Here is a 25234-nt window from a genome sequence, read left to right as displayed (position 1 = left end):
TCTGATATCAGAGACAGTGTCTGATCTCTACTCACAGACACCAGAAATAGTGTCTGATATCAGAGACAGTGTCTGATCTCTACTCACACAGACACCAGAAATAGTGTCTGATATCAGAGACAGTGTCTGATCTCTACTCACACAGACACCAGAAATAGTGTCTGATATCAGAGACAGTGTCTGATCTCTACTCACACAGACACCAGAAATAGTGTCTGATATCAGAGACACTGTAGTGTCTGATCTCTACTCACAGAGACACCAGAAATAGTGTCTGATATCAGAGACACTGTAGTGTCTGATCTCTACTCACAGAGACACCAGAAATAGTGTCTGATATCAGAGACAGTGTCTGATCTCTACTCACACAGACACCAGAAATAGTGTCTGATATCAGAGACAGTGTCTGATCTCTACTCACACAGACACCAGAAATAGTGTCTGATATCAGAGACACTGTAGTGTCTGATCTCTACTCACAGACACCAGAAATAGTGTCTGATATCAGAGACACTGTAGTGTCTGATCTCTACTCACAGACACCAGAAATAGTGTCTGATATCAGAGACACTGTAGTGTCTGATCTCTACTCACAGAGACACCCCATCTCTCTTCCTTCATCCCCTAAACACCCCTCCCCTTCCCCACAAAACACACACCAATGAGAAAATGGTTCAAAGACATTTGTTTTCTGCCATGTTTATTAAATTGGAGATACACAGACTTGACAAATCATTGCATTGGGTAATTTTACAGAACAAGATATTGGATATGTCAAATCATTCTCTAATGATTATGACAATAGGAAACAGTTTTACCCTTAAACTCTTTGTGTAAAAAGTAATATTGGGTTAAATACTAAAATTATATAAATTTAACAAAATCATAATTTAAGCCAAAATCTAAGTTAATGTATTGAGATTACATCTGTAAGAAAAAACTAAATTTACAGATTGCACTTCTCTATATGTCATAGCAAATAACTTATTCCTAATGATGTCAAACAAACTTGTGCTACACTAGCTATTTTAAATTTGGTCCCTGAGTTTCTCATTGGTTGCAGCCTACAATGTCATGAACAATGGCACCCTCCAGGACTAGTGCTAGTCACAACATTGTAAAATAGATGCCTGGTGTATTGTGAAACAAATTATTTCATGATACTAGAGCAGGATACACTTACTACAAAGGTTAATGCCATTTTTCTTTTTAAAAACTTGTTAACTAGTATAATAAATTAACATAATTATATACAAACACCATATAATATTTTTAGTTCAGTTTTACTTGATAAGTTATTTCCAACGATATAACTTATACATATGTTATTATTAAAAAATGCAAATTGATCTTAAAATTTTTGTTTGTGCCTAAAAGAACATTGTGTATGCTGTCAGAAAACTAAAATCACATAAACATTCATGAACAAAAAAATTCCAGCAATCAGATATAAAATAACAGTTAAACAATACTGAATCTCACATTCTATGCCCTCAATAAAAACATGAGAACTATTACTTCTGTGCTTAAGATATGTTCATCTTCAAATTAAAATATCTGCTAATGACAATATAAATGTACAGCTTTCTATATTTTACACCAAGTCTAAAGAATTTACAAAGTATTTGTACAGTACTCCTTGAATCATTGCACAGATGTTGTGATATTATTTAGTAACAGGTTAGCAGTTAACAGGAAGAGATTCACTGCAGTCTTAGTATGGATATGAACCATATTGTGGGGCAGAACCTGGTGGTCCTTGCATGCTAGAAGATAACCTTCTCATTGCCATGACATTTCTTTGCTGTGGTGCTGGCATAGGTGCCATGCCTGGCTGAGACTGCTGCTGTTGTGCTTGCATCGGCATCATCTGGGGATACATATTTAGTATTACGACCTTCATAATATGGATTTATAAATGTCAGATATACATTTGCTGACATGTTCAACATTGATTAATTAATTTTCTCGACTAAGTTTATTACCTGCTGTCTGAACTGCATTTGTGAGTTAGCCATGTGACCCCCCATGTAGGACTGAGGGAGCTGGCCAGGGGCCACATTGGATGCCATGGGTCCCTGGCTGTAAGAGTTCATACCACTTGTAGCGGAGGGTGCCATCCCACCCATCCCTGTTGACATCCTGTACAATTCACAAAACATGTCAACAATCTTTCATATAATACATTTAGTTTTATGATAAACAATGTCCGTCAGAAATGTCCTTATCCTTACTACTTTAGAACAGAAATTTTTTAAAATATCCTCACAAGGCAAGTGTTCTCTAAATTTAATCAACTGTAAGGTGTCACTGAGACACAATGTTACCTGTAGTAAATGAGCAAGTAATATTGTACTAACCTCTGTGTGTTGGAGCCATACTGTGGGGCAGGCTGACCTGCACTCTGGTTAGACATGAAGCCACTCTGTGGAGGTATGCCACCACTCATCATGGCGGCACCCTGGGGCCCTGCCTGGTACCCTTGGTTAAAATTCCCCGGCATCATTCCACCCCCGCCAGCCATGGGGTCCATGATACGACTTTGTTGTGGACCCATAGAGCTGTAATAGTTGCCTGTGGAACCAGTAAACAACAATCACATTATTCTCTACATACAAAAACATTTTATACACTTTATGCTTTAATTTTTTTTAAATATAGATATTCAAGACTATCAAAAAATAACTTTAAAAATGTAATTAACTAGGCTAATGAAGTAATTAAATGTAGAGGTAAAAAAATGTGTGTGTCAGACCTATCATGTTCTCACCTTGAGGCTGTCCCATCGGGTGGCCCATTGTCCCCTGGCTTTGTCCAGACATAGGACCAGGGTACATCCCAGTCTGGGATGTGTCCATCATGTTTCTGTTCCTGTGTAAGATGTGTTGTCTCAATAGCTGATTGTTAGGGGTTGTCTTGCTCATCTGCATGCCTTGTGGCCCTTGGGTTATTGGACCCTGAGAAAAAATATTTCATTCTTTCACATTTCTCATTATGAGACAGTGTGGTTAATTTCTAGAGCATAAAAAGGCTAGAACAAGATTCCAGGGATTTTTGTAAGATGTCCAACAAGTTAACTGACTTAAATTGGAAAATGGTAAGGGAGTTAGTGACACAAACCAGTTTTCATGTGTTCATATAAAAACAACACAAAACAGCTTTGTATTAATTAATGCACAATATAAAATGACACAACTTAAAATTTTGAGAAGCAATGTTCTAAGACTATCATTTCCAAATGATTTTTTAAAATTATTTCCTAAAGATCAATTGATGAACTGAGCAATACTTACAGGCGCTGGCATATAGCCACTTTGAGTAACCATGGATCAATTGATGAACTGAGCAATACTTACAGGCGCTGGCATGTAGCCACTTTGTGTAACCATGGATCAATTGATGAACTGAGCAATACTTACAGGTGCTGGCATGTAGCCACTTTGTGTAACCATGGATCAATTGATGAACTCAGCAATACTTACAGGCGCTGTAGCCACTTTGTATAACCATGGATCAATTGATGAACTCAGCAATACTTACAGGTGCTGGCATGTAGCCACTTTGTGTAACCATGGAACGATGGATGAGCATTTTATTGAGGACCTGTTTAGAGTTGTTTAAACCACCAGGCACGCGTTGTCTAGGGGGTGGGTTCTGATACATGTATGGCAGTGGCTGGGGTTGGTTATGATTGTAGGACCACATTGGCTGGGGCCCAGGCTGGTTGTACATCGTATCAGGTTGGTAGAATGGTCTCATTGGATTATTGGGCTGAAAGGAGATTTTCTTAACTTACAACTTTTTTGTAGTAATGCAAAAAATGTTATACTGTCATTCAGGACTACTATTTTTTTAATGCTTGATTTTAAGATTGCAAATAATTATAAATACAAATAGTACCTAATTTTTTCAAAATAAAAAATTACTATTTAGCAAAATAAAATAATATTTTTTTTATATTGGCTATAAGAAACAAAAGATGAATCCTCAAATTTACAGTAATGTTATAATTGGGATTGCTTGCAGCTTGTTTGGGACGTTTCTTCTTTATACGTCCAGTAGCCTTTTTACTCGAGTCACTAGAAATTTCTATGGTTTCCTTGGGCTTTTCATCCTAGGGTTGATAAAAAAAATTATGTGTAAATTATTTGATAGATGTAGATATTAATAATGAGTTTGTTATGTACATCTAATACATTCTTTTTTTCATTAATGGCATATGTAAAAAAAAAAAAAAAAAAAAAAAAAAAATTAAATGCCAATTCAAGATTCAAAGTTCTAAACCAGAAATAAGAGACAGGTTTTGACAAGAGTTTGAGTAAATACAACTTTAAATGTACACAACTGCTTCAGCTGGGAGAAAAGGGTATTCTATATATGTGCTGAGTACATGTTTTTTTTAAAGAACTCTGAGGGGTGTTGTTATATTTGTTTCAACAAACTTACAATTTTTTCTGGGATAGGTTCTAGATCCTCTGGTGGTAAGTTTGGTGGCTCCATGAAATAACTAAGTGGCTTTCGTAGTGAATGGCTGTGATATAGATCCAACCTGTGGAACACCCAAAACATTTACTGAGAATAAGACTTAGACTAGAAGCTCAACATATTGACAAGACAAATATATAAAAGCACCAAAATGACTTTTCAGCTCCAAAAAAAAACTGATTGATATTAAATGCTACCTTCTTTGATCTTCGTATTTTAATGTTTTCTTCTCCAGTCGAACAGCTCCAAAATATGACCACGGAATAGGTGGCATATTCTTGTGTCCTTCAATTATCTCCCATGGATTAAAAGCTATTTTCTGAGCCACTTGAAGACCCTAAGTTTTCATTTAAGAATAAATATATATTCAGTTGTTTCTTTTTTAAAAGAAGACAATAAACTTAAAAGATTTAGGCTTAAAATAAGCAATGCAAATTTGTATCATACTCTTGTAATATTTTTTTTTTTTTGCATATTTGTTTTCATTTTAACAAACTTTCCCCATTTATTTTATTCTGTTCAAGCTGGGTAAAGTTATTAACATTATTTTAAAGGAATATAACTAGTACGTAAGCTGACACTACAAAAAAAAAACAATAACAAGAAGGCATGAAAAAAGCTGGAGAAAAAGTTTAGAGGCCAGAATAGACAGATAAGCAGTGTGTCTGTCTAGTAGGTATTGGGTGAGAAGCTCTAGAAGAATACACACTGGCTTTTTGCCTATAGCATCAAATGTTTGCACTCTGTTCCCTTTATTGTCAAGGACTGCTCCATATGGCTCAACTGTGATCACTTCAACCTGCTTCTTGGGCAGGGGGAATAACTGTCTGATCTGATCTATAGCTGGGGTGTTTTTATCCCCAAGTTCTTTCTAGAACAGAAGAAAGAAAAATGATGAATATTAAAATGCAAAGGTAAAACAAGAAGACAAAATTGCCAGATGGCTCTAAATGATAAAGCTGGTTTAACAAACAACTTTACAAGACTACTACAAACAACTTTACAAGACTACTACACAATTACCTGTCCTAAGCTATTTTTTTAATTAAATTAAATGACTATTAATGAAGGTTTAAACATATCAATGTTGGTTTTGAACAATTTTTTCAAACAAATTTCATAGAAATTGCTGGCAATTAACCTTTGACCTAAACTGCTCTCAGGAAAATGTTGAGAATGCCATAATAATTGCTTCTAGACAAAAGTACACTTTTAATTAATTTGAAATCAGAAAAATCATACCCTCAGTTTTTTTATAAGATTGAAGTAAGTTTTCTTATTCTCATCTCCCTTCTCCTGGCCTTCAGACAACAGCGTTCCATGGATGAGCACAGACAGCATGTCAACAATAGTCAGGAATAGTTCACTGAAACATTGGATAAACACAGACAGCATGTCAACAATAGTCAGGAATAGTTCACTGAAACATTGGATAAACAGACAGCATGTCAACAATAGTCAGGAATAGTTCACTAAAACATTGGATAAACAGATGGCATGTCAACAATAGTCAGGAATAGTTCACTGAAACATTGGATTAACAGACAGCATGTCAACAATAGTCAGGAATAGTTCACTAAAACATTGGATAAACAGATGGCATGTCAACAATAGTCAGGAATAGTTCACTGAAACATTGGATTAACAGACAGCATGTCAACAATAGTCAGGAATAGTTCACTGAAACATTGGATTAACAGACAGCATGTCAACAATAGTCAGGAATAGTTCACTGAAACATTGGATTAACAGACAGCATGTCAACAATAGTCAGGAATAGTTCACTGAAACAATAGATTAACAGACAGCATGTCAACAATAGTCAGGAATAGTTCACTAAAACATTGGATAAACAGCTGGCATGTCAACAATAGTCAGGAATAGTTCACTGAAACATTGGATAAACACAGACAGCATGACAACAATAGTCAGGAATAGTTCACTGAAACATTGGATAAACAGACAGCATGTCAACAATAGTCAGGAAAAACATTGGATAAACACAGACAGCATGTCAACAATAGTCAGGAATAGTTCACTAAAACATTGGATAAACAGACAGCATGACAACAATAGTTAGGAATAGTTCACTGAAACATTGGATAAACACAGACAGCAGGTCAACAATAGTTCACTGAAACATTGGATGGTATGACAACAATAGTTCACTATAACACCAAATGAGCAGATTGTATGACAACAATAGTTGACTGAAACATTGGATGAGCAGATGACAAAACCAACTCACCTATTCACCTGGCAGTCAATCACATCATGGCTGATGAGTTGAACTAAAATGAGAGCCCAGTCACTAGTAGCTGCATTGTTGCGCTGTATCATATCAAACATTCCACCAACCTGGTTTACACATGTAAAAAAAACGTTACTTTTATGCCTAGAAGTAGAGAATGCAAACATAAAATATTGATGTACTTGTAGTGGGTACAAAAATTTTTATTTTTAATGTCTAAAAGGGTAATAATATGTATTAACTAAATTTATCACTAATACATGGAAAAATAAGCTTACCAAAGAAAGTCTTAGCTGTAAGGCTTCATGAAGATTCTGTCTAACCTTGCTTTCATCTGTCACTGTTTTGTCCTGATAAAATTGTGTATGAATTAAACATCTGTCATAAGGTAGGACATATGATCAAACATCTGTCACAAGATAGGAAATTTAAATCAAGGTAAGACATTAATCAATCATCTGTCACAAGATAGGACAAATGAATCAAACATCTGTCATAAGGTAGGACCTATGAATTAAGCTCTTAAAATATGGAGTATCTATCAATTCATTGTAAAAAAAGTATTACTTATTACTATTACTTTTTTTGGAGCTTTCTCGACATTTATGTTGTGAATTAATACACTATTGTCAACTAATATTGTAAGCTTTAAAGAGAAATCAAATGACTTACATTTTTAACAACAACTTCCTTGACATTGTTGATAAACTGTTCCATCTGATTTAGGAGAGATCGCAGGAGAAATTCTCTCTGCTCGTCCTGACCTTTCAGACAACTTAAGACCAGAGACAAGAATGGCTGATGCCCCAATAGGGATTTGCTACATAAGGAAAAATAAAATTTTAACATTATTTGTTGTGTAGGGAGAAAATGTTTTAAAAACTATATGTTGCGTATGTGTAAAATGTTTTAAAATGTACAAACAAGATTTATAAGAAGTTGTAAAAACAAACATATGCATTTATTTTCCAAGCGACTGTTTGTAAAATTATTTTAGCTAAACCTAATACAACAAGCACAAATCTGAGTAGAGCTGTAAAACTATATTATCAATAATAAATAGTTAAAAATTTGGTATTTTAAAGTTACATAATGAATTTAATAGTAATAGATTTTCTTTCGAAGACACATTTTCAGTGAGCAAATACCTTTTCATATTTTTTTCCTTTTCTTGTTTATTCTTAGAGGACATATTGCCACTCTCAAGCACCTGTGCTGCTAACTTTAGAACACGACCCTGTATGGTGATAGGCAGCTTAGCAATCAGTGGCGCTACCAGCCAAATTGTATTTTCCGTACCCGTTCTATAATGGAAACAGATCAGTTGTTAATCTATACATATTATGAAACGAAAATATTGAGCTGATATCACATTTTATTAAACATGGTTGTGTGGTTGTCATAAATACAGGTTTATTAAAATAAAATAAAAAATAATTACTTGTGTTCTTGAGGAAGGGCCATTGATGAACTCTCTGCTGTATTCTGGCTTTCTGTCAGTTGATGAAATAGGTCGATAGTGCCCCGGGAAACTAAGTCTAATAAACTATTTGTTTCCTTAAGACAAAAAGGAAAAACATTATCTAAGTACGTTTTTTTTTTAAAAGTATGATTACTCAAACCATATCAAAATGTTAAAATTTAATTTGAAAATTCTTGAAATAATTACAACAAAAATTCTAACAACAGTACCAGTACCCTTAAGTTATTACAACAAAAACAGTAGACCAGCCAAATTAAAAAAAAAAATAGTTACTGATTGTGACTGTGCTCTTTCAAAAAGTAACTGCAGCTCAAGCCAAGACACCCTCAGGGTCCACTGATCCAGTGTCTGGAAGGTAAAATATTTCTTTTTGTTTCAGGTAAGGCAGGATAAGTCAATGTTAGAGGAACAAGAGATCATTCAATGTTCAAGACTGTAAAGATTATTCAATGTTTAAGAAATAAACAAAACATTTGATGTTTCGACCAGTGTATTTGTCTCTCACCTGTAGAACTCGCTGTACAACATGTTTATTCTCTGGCTCACACCCTTCTACCTGGTTGGGCACACCTGTTGGGTAACAGATCATTTGCAGCAGCTGTTGGGCCTGAAATTTTTTTTTTAAATTCAGATTTGGCTTAAAATATTCACAACTTTTTTCTAAATTATGTTAGCAAACAATTGTCAAGGAGCTTCAACTGATGTAAATGCTAGCTAATAATATATTTTAATTTTGTATTCACCAAACGTAGAGAATAAAAACACAATTTTTAGCCACACGAGTTAATCCAAATCGTTAAAACTTATCACTAAGAAATATTCAAACAGAACGACTACACTACCTGTCTGTAGGACAAAATAGGATCATTCAAGAGATCACTGGTAAATAATTTTTCTGGATTTCTTAGAAATTTCTCTCGCACCCAGTCCTGTCGGCAGATTTCTGTCAGGGCACATTTAGCAAACTCACTAAGACTTCCACTACCCAGGCCATCTTTTCCAGATTGACCACTTGCTCTGAGAAAATAAAAGAACAGGAAATATTTATTACATTTTTAGGTAACAAATGTCATTTTAAAATTTTTATTAAGTGGGTTGAGTCTCACCCTTTTCTTTAGCCAAAAAATGAGCTTTGAATATTTATTGCATCGTGGATCAATTTTTTAATAATAAATATCTTCAGACAGTATTGAAAAATAAAACAAGTTAATTAGTATTAATAACCAATGAATTTTTTTTACCTTAACATAGCCTCCATTTCGTCCCCCAGACCATCATTTTCCAGGTTACGCAACATGTAATCCAGAACCATGCCGGTTTTATCTTTATTACTGCTTGAGCTGCCTTTATTTGTAGATTCATCGTTGGACTCATCAGCTAAAAAAATATTTTACTTAGTGTGGATGAAAAGGCTGGTAGTACTTAAAACTGGGAGATTTAATCAGGCTGAATTAAATTATAAACAAAAGTCTTTGCACAAAATAAAAATACCCAATTTCAGCATAGCTTTTAGAACTGCCAGCATGGGACCAACTCCTATGAACAAATGGGCTGCCTCCAGTAAATGCCGATCACATGAGTTGCGAATAGGGGCGGGGTTTTTCTGTGAGATCCCACACTGGGGAGCTATGAGGTAGGAAGGTTTGAACAAACGCAGCAGTAGGTGGCACGAGAGGCGAGCCCCAGACTCTGCTTCAGCATCGCCCTCTGAAACACATTACACTCATTTAGTCACAAAACACTTCGAAATCTAATTTTTTTAATGTAGCTGATCAGACAAAAGCAAATAAAAAAAAGAAACAAAAACTTTTAAAAATTAAAATTTAAAAAAAAACCCATAGTTGAACTCACCATTAGTAAAATATGATAATCAGAACCAAAAGTTAAAAAGCTAAGATTACCCATGTGAGCTAGTCACAGATGAAGTGGACGGAGGGATGGAAGAAAAAAAAACTTTACCTTCTGTTGGGTGGTGGCAGGAAGTAAAATTGTGATGAGCAAGATGGATGGCAGAAAAAATATGCAGAAGAGAGAATTTTCATATTTAAATAGGAGGAATGCAAATTAACATTGACTAAAACATTTTTTTTTTCAATACTGAATTTTGTCTTTTGACTATTTTCAACTTCAAATTTTTTTTAACCTTCATTTCAATACATTGTTATATTTAACACTAAACCTATATAAAGTGTAACTAAAATAAGTGTTTATTTTTTTTATTTCTTACTACATAGAAGTACATTAATTAAATACAATTAGTAAGTGTTAAAATCACAACATTCAACACATCTAAGAAAGAGAAAGCAACAGTGAATGTGGATCTATGCCATTGAAACAGTACTCTAATTGATTGCAGCTATAAATAAATCACTCAAGAGATGGGATTTTTAAAAAATATTTCTCATCACGTTAGTTTGCATCCTTTTTAAAAAAAATAAACACAGGACACTATTAGGTGAGTTTAGTTTACAGTAACACAACAGTAAAGGAACAGGAAAGAAAAATCCTTAAGAAATTGTAAACAAACCTGTTCCCACAACCAGTAAAATATAAAGTGCAAATAAAACTTAGTCTGATTCAGCTACTATGCATGTGGATATGTGGATGTACACACACACATAAACATATGCTTAATTTATAAAATAAACAAGATTCAATAACTTAAATACTGACTACAAACAGAAGTAAACATAATAATTTTAAATGCAATTCAAAACATGATGCATTATTGTCTTAAAACTACAACTTAATTTTAGAACTTAAATTTTTTTGGAACTGCTAAGCTTGAAAAATTAACTTTTAATTTAAGCATCTAAGGATTCTAATCAAACAATGGCTTATCTTACCTGATAAAGCATTCTAAACAATATAATCCACTGTCAATTTTCCAGAGGTCAAATGGAATTTTTTTTTTTATATTTAGAGCATAATATATTAGCTCTAAAGATAGGTTAATGAATGAATAAAGTGAAATAACATTGATAATATACAACTTTCAATGTTCTCAACTACAACATATGGAAAACTGACAGGGCAGAAATTAGAGGTTGAGAAATACATCCAAAAGTTAATGTGGATGAATTACCAGGACAGCAGACAGCCATGAGAGAGGGTAGGGCGACATGGTAGACAAAATCTTGCAGTGAAAAACAGTGCCTGGCAATCAGCATGGCAGTGAACACAGCCAGGGAGTCATGGATCGACAAGTCACTCACCTACAGTAGTGGAACAAAATCAACACATGAACTAACAATGTTCTTAAGCTGTGCTTTAAACTAAATATATCCAATAAGAGACCTGTGGGCCATTACTGGTGAGGGATTTGAACAATTTTTTTCTTCTGGTAATATTTGAAATTGTCAACAGTAAGCCTTTTAATTTCAAAAATACTTTTGTAAGTAATTTTTGTAAGTTAATTTTGAAATAATTCAAAAATTAAAATTATCAACTAGAATTTTTGTATACACTGTAATATGTTTTGACCTTGATTATTACTTCAATGAGGAATTTACTACGAGATTCAACAACAGTGTAGAGTACTCACATCAATGGTAGTGAGAACATCAATAAAACCAAGATCTTGCTGGGATGAGCAGCACAAGGCTTTAAGCACACCCAGCCACTCTGGACTCAGGGAGTTGCAATGTGCGGTCAGCTCTGCACACAGTACAGCCAAGTCATTGATATTTCCTAGGCTGGGGATTGTAAAACATTAGCCAATACGTCAGCAAACAGTACAACTAAGTTCTTGATTGTAAAACAGTGACACCTTTAAAGTACTAAGTTTTAAGTGTTGCACTTTAAAAGGGCAATTAGAAACTTGTAATTCTTAGAAGTAGCTGTACTCTTTTCTAAACAAAGATTGGTTCCAATAAAAACAGGCAGGAAAAAACAGTAGGATTTTGAGATTTTTTGCTACATCTGACAATGAATATGAGTATGAATAAGAATTATAATAGGTATACGGATGCTAGCTGGAACAGTCCTCATTATGTTTGTCAGCATATTTGTGAGTACTTTGTACGATATTAAACAGTTGCATTCCAAAAAAAATCAATGTTATCAAGTTTTAAGAGCCAATTAATTAATGATCAAGACTTACTTCTCTGCTGGTGTTGACACAACATCCAGGAGAACATTGCACACAAAGCTGTATCTTGTTGTTGCACAATCGGCCAGGCTTTTGTGCAGCTTGTGTGGCTCATCTGGCAACCTGGGGGTATTCAAAAACTCACTTTAACCACATTTGATAAAACTGCTATCTGCTTCTGGCGTTAATATAATTTTATACAGAGACATAAATTGGCCACAGTTACAAATTTCAAAATAAAGAAAGTAGTTCAAAAACAAATAAACATTTCTTTTTAACAGCTAAGCTCAAATGTGGACTTATAAGTGTCTCTGTATAAAACAAAATTCTTACTATCTTTTTTTATACTCAAAATGGAACATGTTAACTACAAAATAAAATATATAATGCACTATTTATTGGTGACCATCTGTCATTCATGACACACCTGGCAGACTTGATGATCTCTGTCATCTCAATCTGATCCCACTTAGCATTGGTAGAAGATGGTGTTATCTGAGCAAACAAAGTGGCCTTCATCTTTGTGTATGCTGGGTTGAAAATCTCGGAATGACGCATCTGGTAAACAAAATGTGTAATTTAACCATACAGTAAAACCAATTTTCTTAAAATGACTGAATTGTAAAAAAACACTAATTTTTTTATAAATCTGGTCTAGTAAACATTTTATTGAAATTAAAAATTGTCTAATTTTTTTTTTAATTTGATGTACACAAATCTTTGTTATATATAATCCATTGATATATCACCATGATATATTGTGAAGACAAAAATAAAATTTTGATTACTACCTGTAGTGGTGAGCAGGTAGAATAAATGTCATACAGGTAGGTGAGCACGCATCTCTCAGCAGTAGAACAGTAGATAGGGTTACACACATTTACTACTTTCAAAATGTCTGTCAGTCTGTTCATAAAACATCATTTTGTACATTATTTTAAAGCTCCTTAAAAAACTCAAAATAGGGTTGTAAATTTTTAAAGTTATTAAATTAAGATAGTGTTTTTAAAATGTCAAAATGCACAAGGTCAGTGAACGTGATATATCTTTTCTACACACCCTATAAAGAGTTCTGAACTCAGCCCCATAGGACTGAGAAGGTATGAATGATATCTGCGCAAGACAGCCACTATATTCAGACAGACATCAGTTGTGTAGGTCATCATGAGGAAGGATTCCTTTTGATGAAGCTCCTTTTCAACTTCCACAAGATCTTTTAAAAGCTATAGGAAATAAATCAAATCTGCTTACTTAAAAACATTTTTTAAGTAAAATAAAATTTTCACTTTTCCATAATATTTTCCCCTTTTTTACTTTCTTGTATATACGAAGTATAGAGAAAGTATTGTAATCGTGCACAAAAATCACTTGAAATTTTAACAATTTTCACCGTATTACACCTCAGTCCTTCATAACATCCAAAGTATAGAGGACTTATTTTAATCGGACAAAAATTATCAATCCAGATTTATCAAAATTAAGAGGTTTAATGCGTAATCCAGTCTGAAAAACTGGGCTTTGCAATTCTGTCCGTATGTCTGTGTGTCTGTCTGTCTGTCCGTGTGTAAACACGATAACTTGAGTACCGTTACAGCTAGGTTGATGAAATTTCATATATAAGTTTTTAATCAAAATCGTAGATCCGTATCAACTTTTGAGCAATTTCCGATAACCGGAAGTGGTATTTTTTCTACTTTGAATTTTTCAAAAGCCTATAACTTGAGTACTATTTCAAATAGATAAATGAAATTTCACATGTAAGTTAAAGATCAAATTCTCTACCTTCTGTTAAATTTTGAGTAATTTCCGTTGACCGGAAGTAGTAATTTACGCTACTTCCGATTTCTCAAAAAACTAATGTAAATTTTTAAAGTACTAATAATATTGCGCACTATTATGCACTTTTTTATTTGGCGTTCACTTGGTGTGCAATTCTTTTGTGTACAAGATTTTATTCTATTTTTTAAACTTTAAGTATTTAAAATGGATTAAAAATCATGTCTATAGCCCGAGTTCCCATCCCCTGTTGTTTTATATAAGAATATTCGAGAAAGTTTAGGGGAGATCACTCCCGGTTTATTTATTTTTTAAGGAAGTTAATTTTAAATAACCATGCGTTTTGGAGTTTCTAAATACTGAGTAATATTTTGTTCAAAATGTACATCCATAACGTAAAGTGCCTTTATCTTAAGTTGAAAACATAAATTCAAAGTTGAATTGCAAAAAAAACTTACTCTAATAATAAAGTCCAGCAAGCCACTTATGTTTAGAGCAGACTGCATGAGATCAAACAGGAAGGATATATTGTCTTTCAGGGGCAGATAACTCGAGTTGCCAGCTGTGAAACTTTTGATCTGGTCCAACACAGCTGATGTGCACTGGGCTGTCACCTGGTGCTGGTCAAAGTAGGACAGCTTGGAAAACTTCTGCTGCAGGTTGTCAAAGTTAGGGGAGGTAACTGTGGTCCCGGAGGTGGCTGGGGTTGCATTATTTTCAGCTTCTTTGGCTTCCTTCTCTTTCTTTTTTTTCACCTTCACATTAAAAAAAAAACTTAACAAATTATTTTTTTTTGCACACGTAAGCATTAATTTTGAAATTTTTAAGCATGAATGTAGTTATATTATGAATTAAATATACAACAAATTTTCTAATAAAACTATAAATTAAACCTATATACCTTTCCCAAATCTCCACTTGTAACATCAATACAATTTCTCTTACTAAAAAGCTTGACTATTTCCTTAGATATTTTCTTAAACATGTGCCTGGCCTCATCCCTGGCTTTGCCAACACCGTACAGCACAATCATCCTCTGGTTGATCTCGTGACTAGAGCAGTCGTCTTGGGGGATGGGGAAGTGGGTGGCATACACCATATGCCGCGAGGGTCCTTTTGGTTGAGAAACCACGCCCTGTGTCGTGCTGAAGTCACCCACACTGCCCAGTGGCTGATCTTTCTCAGACTTTATAGACTTCACTGATGCTGAGGATATAATTTTGATTCATGTGATTGGTGTATATTACCAAGGCCCAAACAATAACATCTGCAACCAATGGCAAATACTGAATGACAAAGTACATTTTTTTACCTCATTTTGAATCATGAATGCTTACTAAAAATTTAAAATTATTAGCATTTTGTACCAAGGGCAAACTTTACAAATATATTTAAATGGGAATGGTGAAGTTTCATTAAACTTTTGCATTGATGACGAATTCTTTTTTAAACAATAACAGACACCTTAGTTTTCAGAGAGCAGAATTAGAAGATGCCAAACAACGGAGTACAACATATTTTTCTTTAGATAGAATCAGCTGATTGTGTTTTTTATACAGCATAAATTATTAACATAACATATAACTGCTTGGAAAACTGAACACAACATTTAAAATAAAATTTACGTAAACAAAAACATGCAAATTTTCACTCTTAGATCCATGCTACTACAATGTTACAATTAAAAAAAAAAACATATGGAAAATAACCAAAAGGGTATATCTTCCAGTGTAATGCTATAGATAAAGCCACACGACAAAGAAAAGTAACCATTTTTGCAATAACATTCAAAAAAGTATGGTAAGATACAGAGAAAGAAATATATTAAAACCAACAGGCTTTCAATCATTGTGTTGTCATTTTGCCATCCAGTAAATTATAATGACAGACATGGTAAAGATGATGCCATATAACAGATTACGGATAACCCTGTCTTGTGTGAATGGCATTATCAAATAATAATCTTATCATATAAAAGGAAATAAAAGATCAGGTTCTTATTAAAAAAGAAGTCATTACAACTTTTTTTAAATTAGCTTTTTTTAAAAATACATCATGTCATAATTGAGTAATTAAAATAAAATCACATAAATAGTTCATTTATGCATTCTTATGTGTAACAATATGTCGGATGTTTTGTTCTAAAACATTCAGCCATGAAAGTTAAAACATGTGAGATGTACTTCCTGTTATAATTTCATAAAATGATCTTTTAAAAAGGATAACCATATGAAATACATAATAACTCAATGAATAATAACAAGAAAAATAAAATGCTTCTTAAAATAAAATTTGAATCTAAACAAATCAGAAAGAACAAAGAAACAAAACCAAAAAACACAAAAACTGAAGTTTTAAAACTAAAGATGAATGGATGTATAAACTGAGAAGACATCTATACACACATCTGTCTCACCATTGAGTGAACCTAGGTCTACTGCTGGAACAAAAGAAGCAACTCTATGCAAAGTTGGAAAACAGGAAAAATAATTGCAGCACACAGTGTACTTCAAGCTTAGAAACCAACCTCACCAACTGACAAACATTAAACTTTTAATTCAGGCCATCTTTTTAAAACGTAATGAACAATTTTTGTATTCAAACTAAAAGATTTTTAAAAAATGTATTCCGACTAAGAGATTTTTTATTTGATTAAGCTTATAGAAAGATGCACACTATAGCAACAGATGATTTTTATTTGAAGATTATTTTACAAATTTCAAAACTGAACAAAAAACTTTATTCATTATTGAATGTACACTAATTAATTAAAATAAAGTTAGAAGCAAACCACTGCAGAAGAGCAAGAAAAAAAACCCAGCAAATGTTATTTTAGTATAACCTCTCTTACCTGGGGGTTCAGGACTGGGTTTTGACTCATCTTTCATGGCACCAAACAGACTTCCCAGGTTTTCTTCCATTGTGTGGATATCCATGTCCACTTTGATTTCCTCCTACATAAAATAGTCATGGGATTAACAATGTTACTATTGTACATAATATTTGTCATTTCTTAAGGTATTAGCTAAGCTGCTTCTGTAAGTTTAATTTTTTTTCTGAAACAAATTCTTTAATACATAATGTAACATTCTACCTGTAGGATAGTACATTGGAAAAGGTTAAATATTTATGATTCTGGCAGCCATAATTACAAGTCATTGTTATTATTTTTAAACGAAAGGTTCAAATTAATTCATTACCACTAAATGACTTTGTATTTTCAGTTCAAAAACAGAGTTAACATAAAATATGATATCCATGAATTCATTTATATCACAGAAGGATTTTATTTATTCAAATTCATAAACTAAACTGGTTGAATTTGATGTTGGTAAACAAGAAATTTATCATGAATGTGAACAAAGTAAGTATTATCCAAAAAATGTATGGTCTTACATCACCCAGGGTTACGTCATGTTTGATACTCTCTGGTGGACTCTTGGCATTGAACAAATCGTCCTGGTCAGTCAGAGGGGCGGTGTAGGCAGGTGCCAGACCAAGATCCCCCCTGGATATCAGCATGTGCATGTAAGCATCATGTGAGAACACGTCATGCACTATCAACTCGTTGAACAATGAAATCAGGTTTTTAAAAGCCTGCTTCGCCTCGTCTGTAGGGTGCTCTTCTAAAAAAACAATATTTTTTAAAAAAATGAATAGAAAAAATGTGAAATAGTTTATTATTTTACAATTCTCTTACAGATATACTACGTCAAAATTGCAAACTATAATTAACATAAAAAAAAGGCTATAAAACAAACCTAAAACTGGAGCTCTCGTGTCTAAGAAATTCATAAGTAAAGACTGAAAGACTGGTGTAGATGTGATGGGATCAGCATGGAAGCCTTCCTTGTCTTCTGTACCTTCAATATCTCCAAATTTCTGTTGGACAAATCAGAGCTTTCTTTACTCAAATATTTAGTCCTACACTATTAATCATACCATTTTAAATGAATATTTAAAATATGAAGCAACAACTATCTACTGCAGTTAAATCCCCACACTAAGATAAGCTAAAACTCATTGTCTTTTTTTATTAATATACTGTTTTAATAGAAAACTCAAAAATGTTTTAGCCACAAAAAATTTGAGTCAGTGATGCTCACCTCACTCCTGATCTCATTCTGTCTTCTCTCCAGCAGCAGGGCCACTACAATACACCTGTGGTCTCCCACACGCTGGACACTCACTGCCCAGTCCACCAGAAGGTTTATTATGGGTTCATCACCAATAGGGGCCTGTTAGGTAAAGCAAAAGTTTTATAACACTATTAGTAAACATCAAAACCACTGTAACATTTAAACTGAAACAGGAATTCGAATAAGAAAATTAAATGCAGACAGATTTGAGAGCAAATGCTAAGCTTGTTCAAAATAAAGTGAGAATTCTTTTACATTAGAATTATATAACCCCCCCCCCCTTATTATCTGGGTTATAAAGGAAAACGAGATATATTTTTAATACATTTACCATTTTTTAAAAAGTATGATGCACCTAAAATAATGTTTTAAATCACAAGTAAAAAACTTTTTACACAAACAAGCAAATGAAGTTTTGAGTCCAACCCACTTACCTCTCCTGTTTCTTTGCTCTGTGTTATACTAAATATTTTTGTGTACAGTGAGTCCATGTTGTATGTGCTGTCTACAATGTCAAAGTTGTGTTGGTCCAGCACATCCAAAACTTTCAATACTTTGCTCATTATGTAACCTACAGATTTCAACAGTTGTTACTGAATTACAAGTAGAATAGGTATAGCATGTTGTTTATGTAAACAAAAATACTGTAGAATTACAGTGAAACAAGAAAACAACAATTTTTAGGACAAATACCCTTTAGGTAAATGTGAATACACGGTAGTGTTTTTGTTGGAAAGAAGTGTTAATTCTACAGCATAGGTAGACTAATGAAATGGTTTGTTAAGGATGTATTATTAAATCTTACCAACAGCTGACTGTTGACACTTGTCTGAAGACCAGTGCACCTCCGCAGCATGGCTTCTGGTGATGATCTGTTGTTCAGCTATTTTCACTTGGGATCGTATCTATAGACAAAGTGGTGAAATGGTGTACACTATCAAAATATATACAAGTGTAACACAATGCAATAAAATGTTTAACATGAAAAATCTGTTAAGACTTATAAGGTATTTAAGGTGTTATTGTATACAAGGCACAGTACTGCAAGCAAAATATATGTTAGCATCAAATCACACTACTACAGCACACAAAACAAAAAACCTATTAGATTAAGCTATTTGGGTTTTTTTAAAGTTGCTCAGTTCTTAAGTTTATAGTAAGTTTTAACAAATATAAAACCTGCATATAGTTTTCTTACAATGGTGTTGTTTGAAGTTTATAATAATTTCAAGTTTTTACGAACATTAAACTGGCACATAGTTTGACTACTTACATAGGTGTTGTTTGGACCAGGTGGCATTGGCAGGCTGCTGGTGGCGCAAGGAAAGAGGTCTAGTGGTGATCCAACTAAGAAGGAGTTACTCTTACAGTCCCCTAAAGAATTCCACACCATGGCCGTGGGACATTTGATACTAATGATCTGTGCCAGGGCACACAGCTGTAACACAATGAACCTGTGGCTTTGACATTCTTTAAACTCTGCCATAGCATTGATCAGGGGATTACACATTTGGAGGGTGGTGTTGATGGCTTGAGCAGGGGTCAAAGGGGTCCTGCAAAGGAAAGTACATGCATGGTAAGGCATTGTCTTCATTTACATTTTAATTGGTTTGCATGTAATAAAAAATTAGAGTAATTACCCGTTCGCACTCATTTGGGGATCTGTTCTGCCTAGCATGTGGTCCAATTCAGCAACAAGATGTGAAATTTTTTTCCCACAATATGTAGCCAATCTTCTAGCCAAAATCACAGATTTGCAAATGTCAGACGAATACTGAGAATTAAAAAAAAATTAAAACTATTAAATATGATACTGTATAAATCTACAACATTAATACATCAATTATTTTCAAACAAAAAAAAACACTGCTTATAATGGCATCTAGTAAAGACTAAAGATAGGAAAAACAATGTTAGTAATCTTAAGATAAAGATGGCAAATTGAAGATAGCATGGCTTTGGAAATGGCTAAGGCAAAAAAAAAACAAGTACAGACATTGTGCTCTATTTAGGTGTCTGTAGCTCCACAAAAGCCTGGTCAAGCTAATGACTTAATTTCACCAAACTAGAACTGGACAGCAGTACAGTAATGAGGACAGAGAACCAGATACAAGTTCATGAATTGTCTAGTCAACAGCCTCAGAAAGGCCTGGTCAGGTGAAGATATTTAACACCATAAAAAACAATTTTTAAGAATAAAAAACTTACAGTATTGAGCTGCACCAAGAGAAGTTTTAACACCACGTCGTCAGGCTGCTTTATTTTCTCTGGTAGTTCTATCAACCAACTCAGGAATTCATGCCGATCAAACAAACATTCCTGCAGAGGATCAAGATAAGAATTTCATTGGTGAACTTGTAATGCCTTTAATTAATCAAAATTAGTTTCTAAATAAAACTATTCAACATCAGATAAAGTTAGATACAATTGTTTAAACAAAACTCATAAAATAAGTCACTAATCCGTTATAGAAGTGTTGGGGTTTTTCCTCATAGCATAGGTCACGCAACAAAATTGTAAAAATGTGTGCACACACGTTAAAAAAATTAAAAAAGATCTTGTACCTCATACATATGATTAGCAAATCTAGTGCAGTATGTCCAATTCTTCATAGCCAGATCCAGGTCAACTTGAGAAGTAGTAGGTGCTGGAGCTAGGAGGAAAGGGGTGGCAGCAGCATTGCTGGTGCCATGATAATAGTCTTGGATTTTTTGTAGTTGATCTCTTAAGTACTTGCACAGCGCTTGTGTCCAGTCTAGAAACAAAAAATGTAACATTTTCTTTTTATATTGAAAAAGAATTTAAAACCAATTTCATTCAAAAACCATAAAATTGTATTTTAAAAACAACAAAAAACAATTCTATTTTCAAATTATATTAGATTTTCAGATCTTAAAGATGATATAGTTTCTGTTTTCTGAGCTTGGATGTTTTAAGGTATTGTATGTTCAGCACAATGCTGAGCAACCTTTATTTTTATGAACTAGAAAATTCAAAAGCTTGCTTACTATGAAAACATTTTAATTGCTAAACTCACCCATAAACTGATCGACGGCTAACTTTCTACGGTTTCTGGAATCTTGTGTGCCCATATTGTGGGCTGCTGTCATTTTAATAAACCAAGCTGCCCGAACATTTGGGACGGCATATTCACAGAGTGTAGAAAAAATTTCTTCCTTTTTGTTGAATGTGGGAACCTGACACCAAGAAATACAAAAAGGTTTTTACGACCAATTCGACAGTTTACAACTTAACATCTTTTATTGGTTTATCAAGAGAAATAAAAGATTTGATACGCAGAAATGAACATTTACATAGTGTAAGCACATTTTGGACAGTAACAAATTATAAAAATCGATGCCAGAGAAGTGCTAAATGGTAAAAATGCATATACAAGAAAAAATTTGATGAAACAGTTAACAATAATTTTAAAAATGGCTTACTTTACGACTTAGGGAAGCCAAAGGTTTGCTGCCAGCAAGATCTTTGAACCAAGCCTCAGTTGATGTTTTACTGCATGCTGCCTGAAATTTTAAACTTTTATTTTAAATTCTACGGCTCATTTTAAAGAACTATTTAATTAAATCGGTTTTAATTAACTCACAAACTATGATTGGTTGATAGCTCCAATATGTGGAGGAGTGGTGGCCAAAAAAAATTGACCAATAATAATCTTTGCAGAAAATTTACTTTACATTTTAAATGATTAAATCCTCTTACTGTTCACACTGTTGTTCATTGATGGGCAAGTTAATATCATGATTTTATGCTATTATTCTTTTCATACCAAAATCTGTCCTGTGACACAGCCCATTAATAAATAGAATAACACATTCCTGGTATTTTACAGATGAGTTCAGAGAAAAGTTCACAGGCTTTTAAATAACTTGTGACATTTATTTTGTTAAAATTGTTCCTTAAGCCCAACCGTAAGGGCGCGTAGGACTGGTAGATGACTGGATTCCTGTAACTGTTGAATCTATTTTAGGGCAGATTTTTATTAAACTAATGTCATCATCCTCATTACCCTTTTGCACCCAGGACACATGGACATGTAAACTAATGTAACAAAACCCAAATTTGCTAAAAACTAAGCAAAATATTACTATACAACAGAAACTTCTTTTTTTTAAATATTCCAAATGATGAATTGAAAAATATTGCTAACAAGAGACTCAATATTCAGATGTTATATCCTGCTAAATAGTACTGATCAAAAAATTGCTTTTGTAAGAAACAGAATATTTTCGACAGAAAAAAAATTTAAAGGACTGGCATACTCTGTATAGGATTGAAGTTGAAGTGTATACAATAAATGGTTATAAAATGCCCCCTGAAATTTAGTCAATTATTCCTTAAGCTCTTCAAGGTCAAAGGGATGTATTAAAAAATAATATGGTTAATATTTTGAGTTGACCCTTTGTATCCCAATGGTCTTGTTGCATAGAGTTAAATATAAACTAAAAACAATCACATTTCCTAAGGTCATACTAATGCTGAAATATTATTCCTCTGCATACAGAATCATTGCAAAACACAGTAAGTGTAGTCAACTAAAATACAATAAATAAATGTTTACTTACAGGCCAAAAATTCTCTTTAACTGGAAGCTGGAATTTTTTATTCTTGCTGTCTTGTAGAGTATTTAATTCATTCTTTTTCTTAAATACCCCATTGTAGAAAGTGCTGCACTGAAATTTTAATTTAATAAACTTCAGATTTTTAAAAATCAAACTTGACAGCTGAAGTTAAACTATCCCAAAGTTACCATCAAATAAATTAGATAAATTCCAAAAGTAATATGTAAAAAAATAATACCTATAACATAGGTTATAGGTTAGCTAATTAGAATTATAAATCCTTACCCGATCCAATGTTATTTCAATATCTTTTGAAGAAGCACACTGGAAAAATATAATTAAACAAATTTACTAGAACACGACTAAGTTTAGACCAGAAATTTATTACAATCCAAAATAACAAACACGTTCTATATTTTAAATAATAAGTTACCTCATCTGAAACAACTGTTCCAAGCTGGAATCCATTTTTGACATTTTGTTGAGTAAGTTCATCCTACAGAAGAAATTACAAAGCTAAATATTGTTACACAAATATTTAATTAAGAGAGGGCAAAGGCTATTACCTGCTGATTCTATGATCGTACCATAGTGGACACTGGTATAAGAAATCCACCTAGACCTATAGTAGTATAGTTCAATAAAGACTAGATCTAGATCTATGACAAAAGTAAAACAAAATGACTATGCAAACAAACTGCATGCAGCCAAGCCTCCCCTAGACTCTAGGCTAGGCAGAGCAAATATGTGCATGCGTATGACATTCAATTTTTCCACATCGTGATAACTATTCATGTGGTCGAAGAGGTCAAAGTGGCTGGCCATTAGTTAGCCTGTTTTTGTGTGAAGCGAGTTCCATTCCTTTTATCTCTGAGTTTTTATTTTGATATTTTCTTCTTATCTTACAAAGTAATTTAGTAAATTAAAGCTGTTGCTGGACTTTTTAAGAATTACGGATTAGGTTTAAACATTAAGAATAGAGTTAAGAATGAGGTTTAGGAATAGGTATTAGAGTTAGTATTTCTTTTAGACTTTCTTCTCCGGAGGGGGAGGTCACTTGAATTTTCTAGGGGGGGGGGAAATAATTTTAACAAAGTGACTACTCAGAAAGCGATTTTTCTCCCCAACATCTCCACTTAGTCGGCAAAAGATAGTTCTGAACATGCATCTTTTTCCGGCTAGCATTGGCCTAATTTTAATATCTTGATTGAAATCGAGACTTCCGATTTCTTTGCTATGTGTCTTCAAAGATCGCAAGTTACTCTCTAGGCCTAGAATCTAGACCTTGTCACTACTGTGAACTTACTAGAATCTAGATCTAGATTTCTAAATAGTAAATACTAACTTAACATGAAAATGAAGTTCAAGACTGAGTTGCTGTTGCGAGCTCTGACTCTGACTGAGCCGAACCGCTGCTGAGCTTAGGCCAGACAAGGGAAATGGAGCCAAATTTAATGTCGATTTGCAGAATATGCAGATTTTGTTAGCAGGATAGTGTTATCTAACTATTTTCAAACCTCTTTTTGTTTTGCATCTTGCAGGTAAACATCTGGGGGGCCTAATCTTGGTTTTTTGAGCGGTACGTGTTCCTGACTTGGAAAGGCTGTCGCCATTTTTAAGACAATGTTGTGAGTTAGGCCCTTCTTGCCTGATTTTTTACTAGAACTATGCCTAATTTGAGTTACAAAAAAATTAAAAACATTTTTGTGTAGCCTATAGATCTAGATCTAGATTTCAGCTCAATTTTTTAAAATAAACTTTAATCTGAAAAAGATTTGATTTTTTTTTACTAAACAAGAACACATTTATCAAGCTATACTATATATCAAAAGTGTATGGAAAATCATGTCTTGTCTAATGTAAATATTCAGTCAGTGCAACCTGACAAATGCTGTGCTTTGTTTACCTTTTTCTTGTTGATAATTTAATAATTTATTCTTGTATGTAGATGTCTGTGTCCACTTTTTAAATGGGACAAGACTTCCATATGTTACTAGAGAAGAAGAAAAACAAAATAAACATTGGTAGAGATCACTGTTTGATTTAAATCACTCCTAATGTGTCCATTTCTTTTCGCCTATTTACGATTATTTATCAAATCTCTCAAGTTCTAGTTTTAGGCGTGTGCTTTGTAATATGTTGTGATTCCTTCACTGTGCCTTACCGAATCAATTTGGTGTGTAGGGCCTACTTACCAGTAAATAATATTGTCTAGTTTTAAAATGCGTACAAATATTTTCTATAAAAATCTTTTGTGGCATATCCAGTGGCGTAGCGAGGTCGGGTGTCACCCGGTGCGGCACTTAATGGTGTCACCCCCCAGAGGTTTAGCGACCCTTTTCGATTTGCACCCCCCCCCCCTCACACTTTTGATTTGCACCCCCCCCCCCCCTCAAACTTTCGATTTGCACCCCCCCCTCAAGTTTTTCT

The 25234-nt window shown here is 33.6% G+C and overlaps 1 protein-coding gene across 3 annotated transcripts; it reads right to left on the bottom strand.

Moving 5' to 3' along the window:
* Nucleotides 1-689: 689 nt before the first annotated feature.
* LOC131941579 (mediator of RNA polymerase II transcription subunit 12-like protein) lies at nt 690-24454 on the bottom strand. Of its 3 annotated transcripts, none has more exons than XM_059300894.1 (44): nt 24322-24454; nt 23238-23300; nt 23090-23128; nt 22808-22915; nt 21668-21748; nt 21262-21421; nt 20789-20979; nt 20433-20543; nt 19865-19998; nt 19498-19777; nt 19030-19129; nt 18659-18795; nt 18192-18323; nt 17847-17967; nt 17482-17711; nt 16937-17039; nt 14987-15291; nt 14544-14840; nt 13369-13532; nt 13101-13215; nt 12737-12867; nt 12322-12453; nt 11764-11914; nt 11305-11434; nt 9711-9926; nt 9461-9596; nt 9062-9236; nt 8725-8826; nt 8493-8567; nt 8178-8293; nt 7885-8040; nt 7409-7556; nt 7015-7086; nt 6734-6843; nt 5728-5851; nt 5195-5356; nt 4683-4822; nt 4447-4549; nt 3998-4114; nt 3541-3771; nt 2756-2957; nt 2361-2574; nt 1986-2142; nt 690-1870 (listed from the first exon to the last, which is right to left on the bottom strand). In XM_059300894.1, exons 1-44 carry the CDS (start codon nt 24415-24417, stop codon nt 1715-1717), a joined length of 6423 nt encoding a protein of 2140 aa, XP_059156877.1. In that variant the 5' UTR covers nt 24418-24454; the 3' UTR covers nt 690-1714. The 3 variants fall into 3 exon arrangements, with proteins under 3 accessions (XP_059156877.1, XP_059156878.1, XP_059156879.1); XM_059300895.1 differs by having other exon boundaries at nt 2771-2957; nt 24322-24433; XM_059300896.1 differs by having other exon boundaries at nt 12322-12432; nt 24322-24433.
* Between the last annotated feature and the right edge of the window lie 780 nt (nt 24455-25234).

This window comes from Physella acuta, unplaced genomic scaffold (assembly GCF_028476545.2).
Source record: "Physella acuta isolate Inbredline_101_S28 unplaced genomic scaffold, ASM2847654v3 ptg000366l, whole genome shotgun sequence".
Lineage (NCBI taxonomy): Eukaryota > Metazoa > Mollusca > Gastropoda > Physidae > Physella > Physella acuta.
Note: the sequence above shows the minus strand (reverse complement) of the source record. Positions and strands in the feature narration are given on the sequence as shown.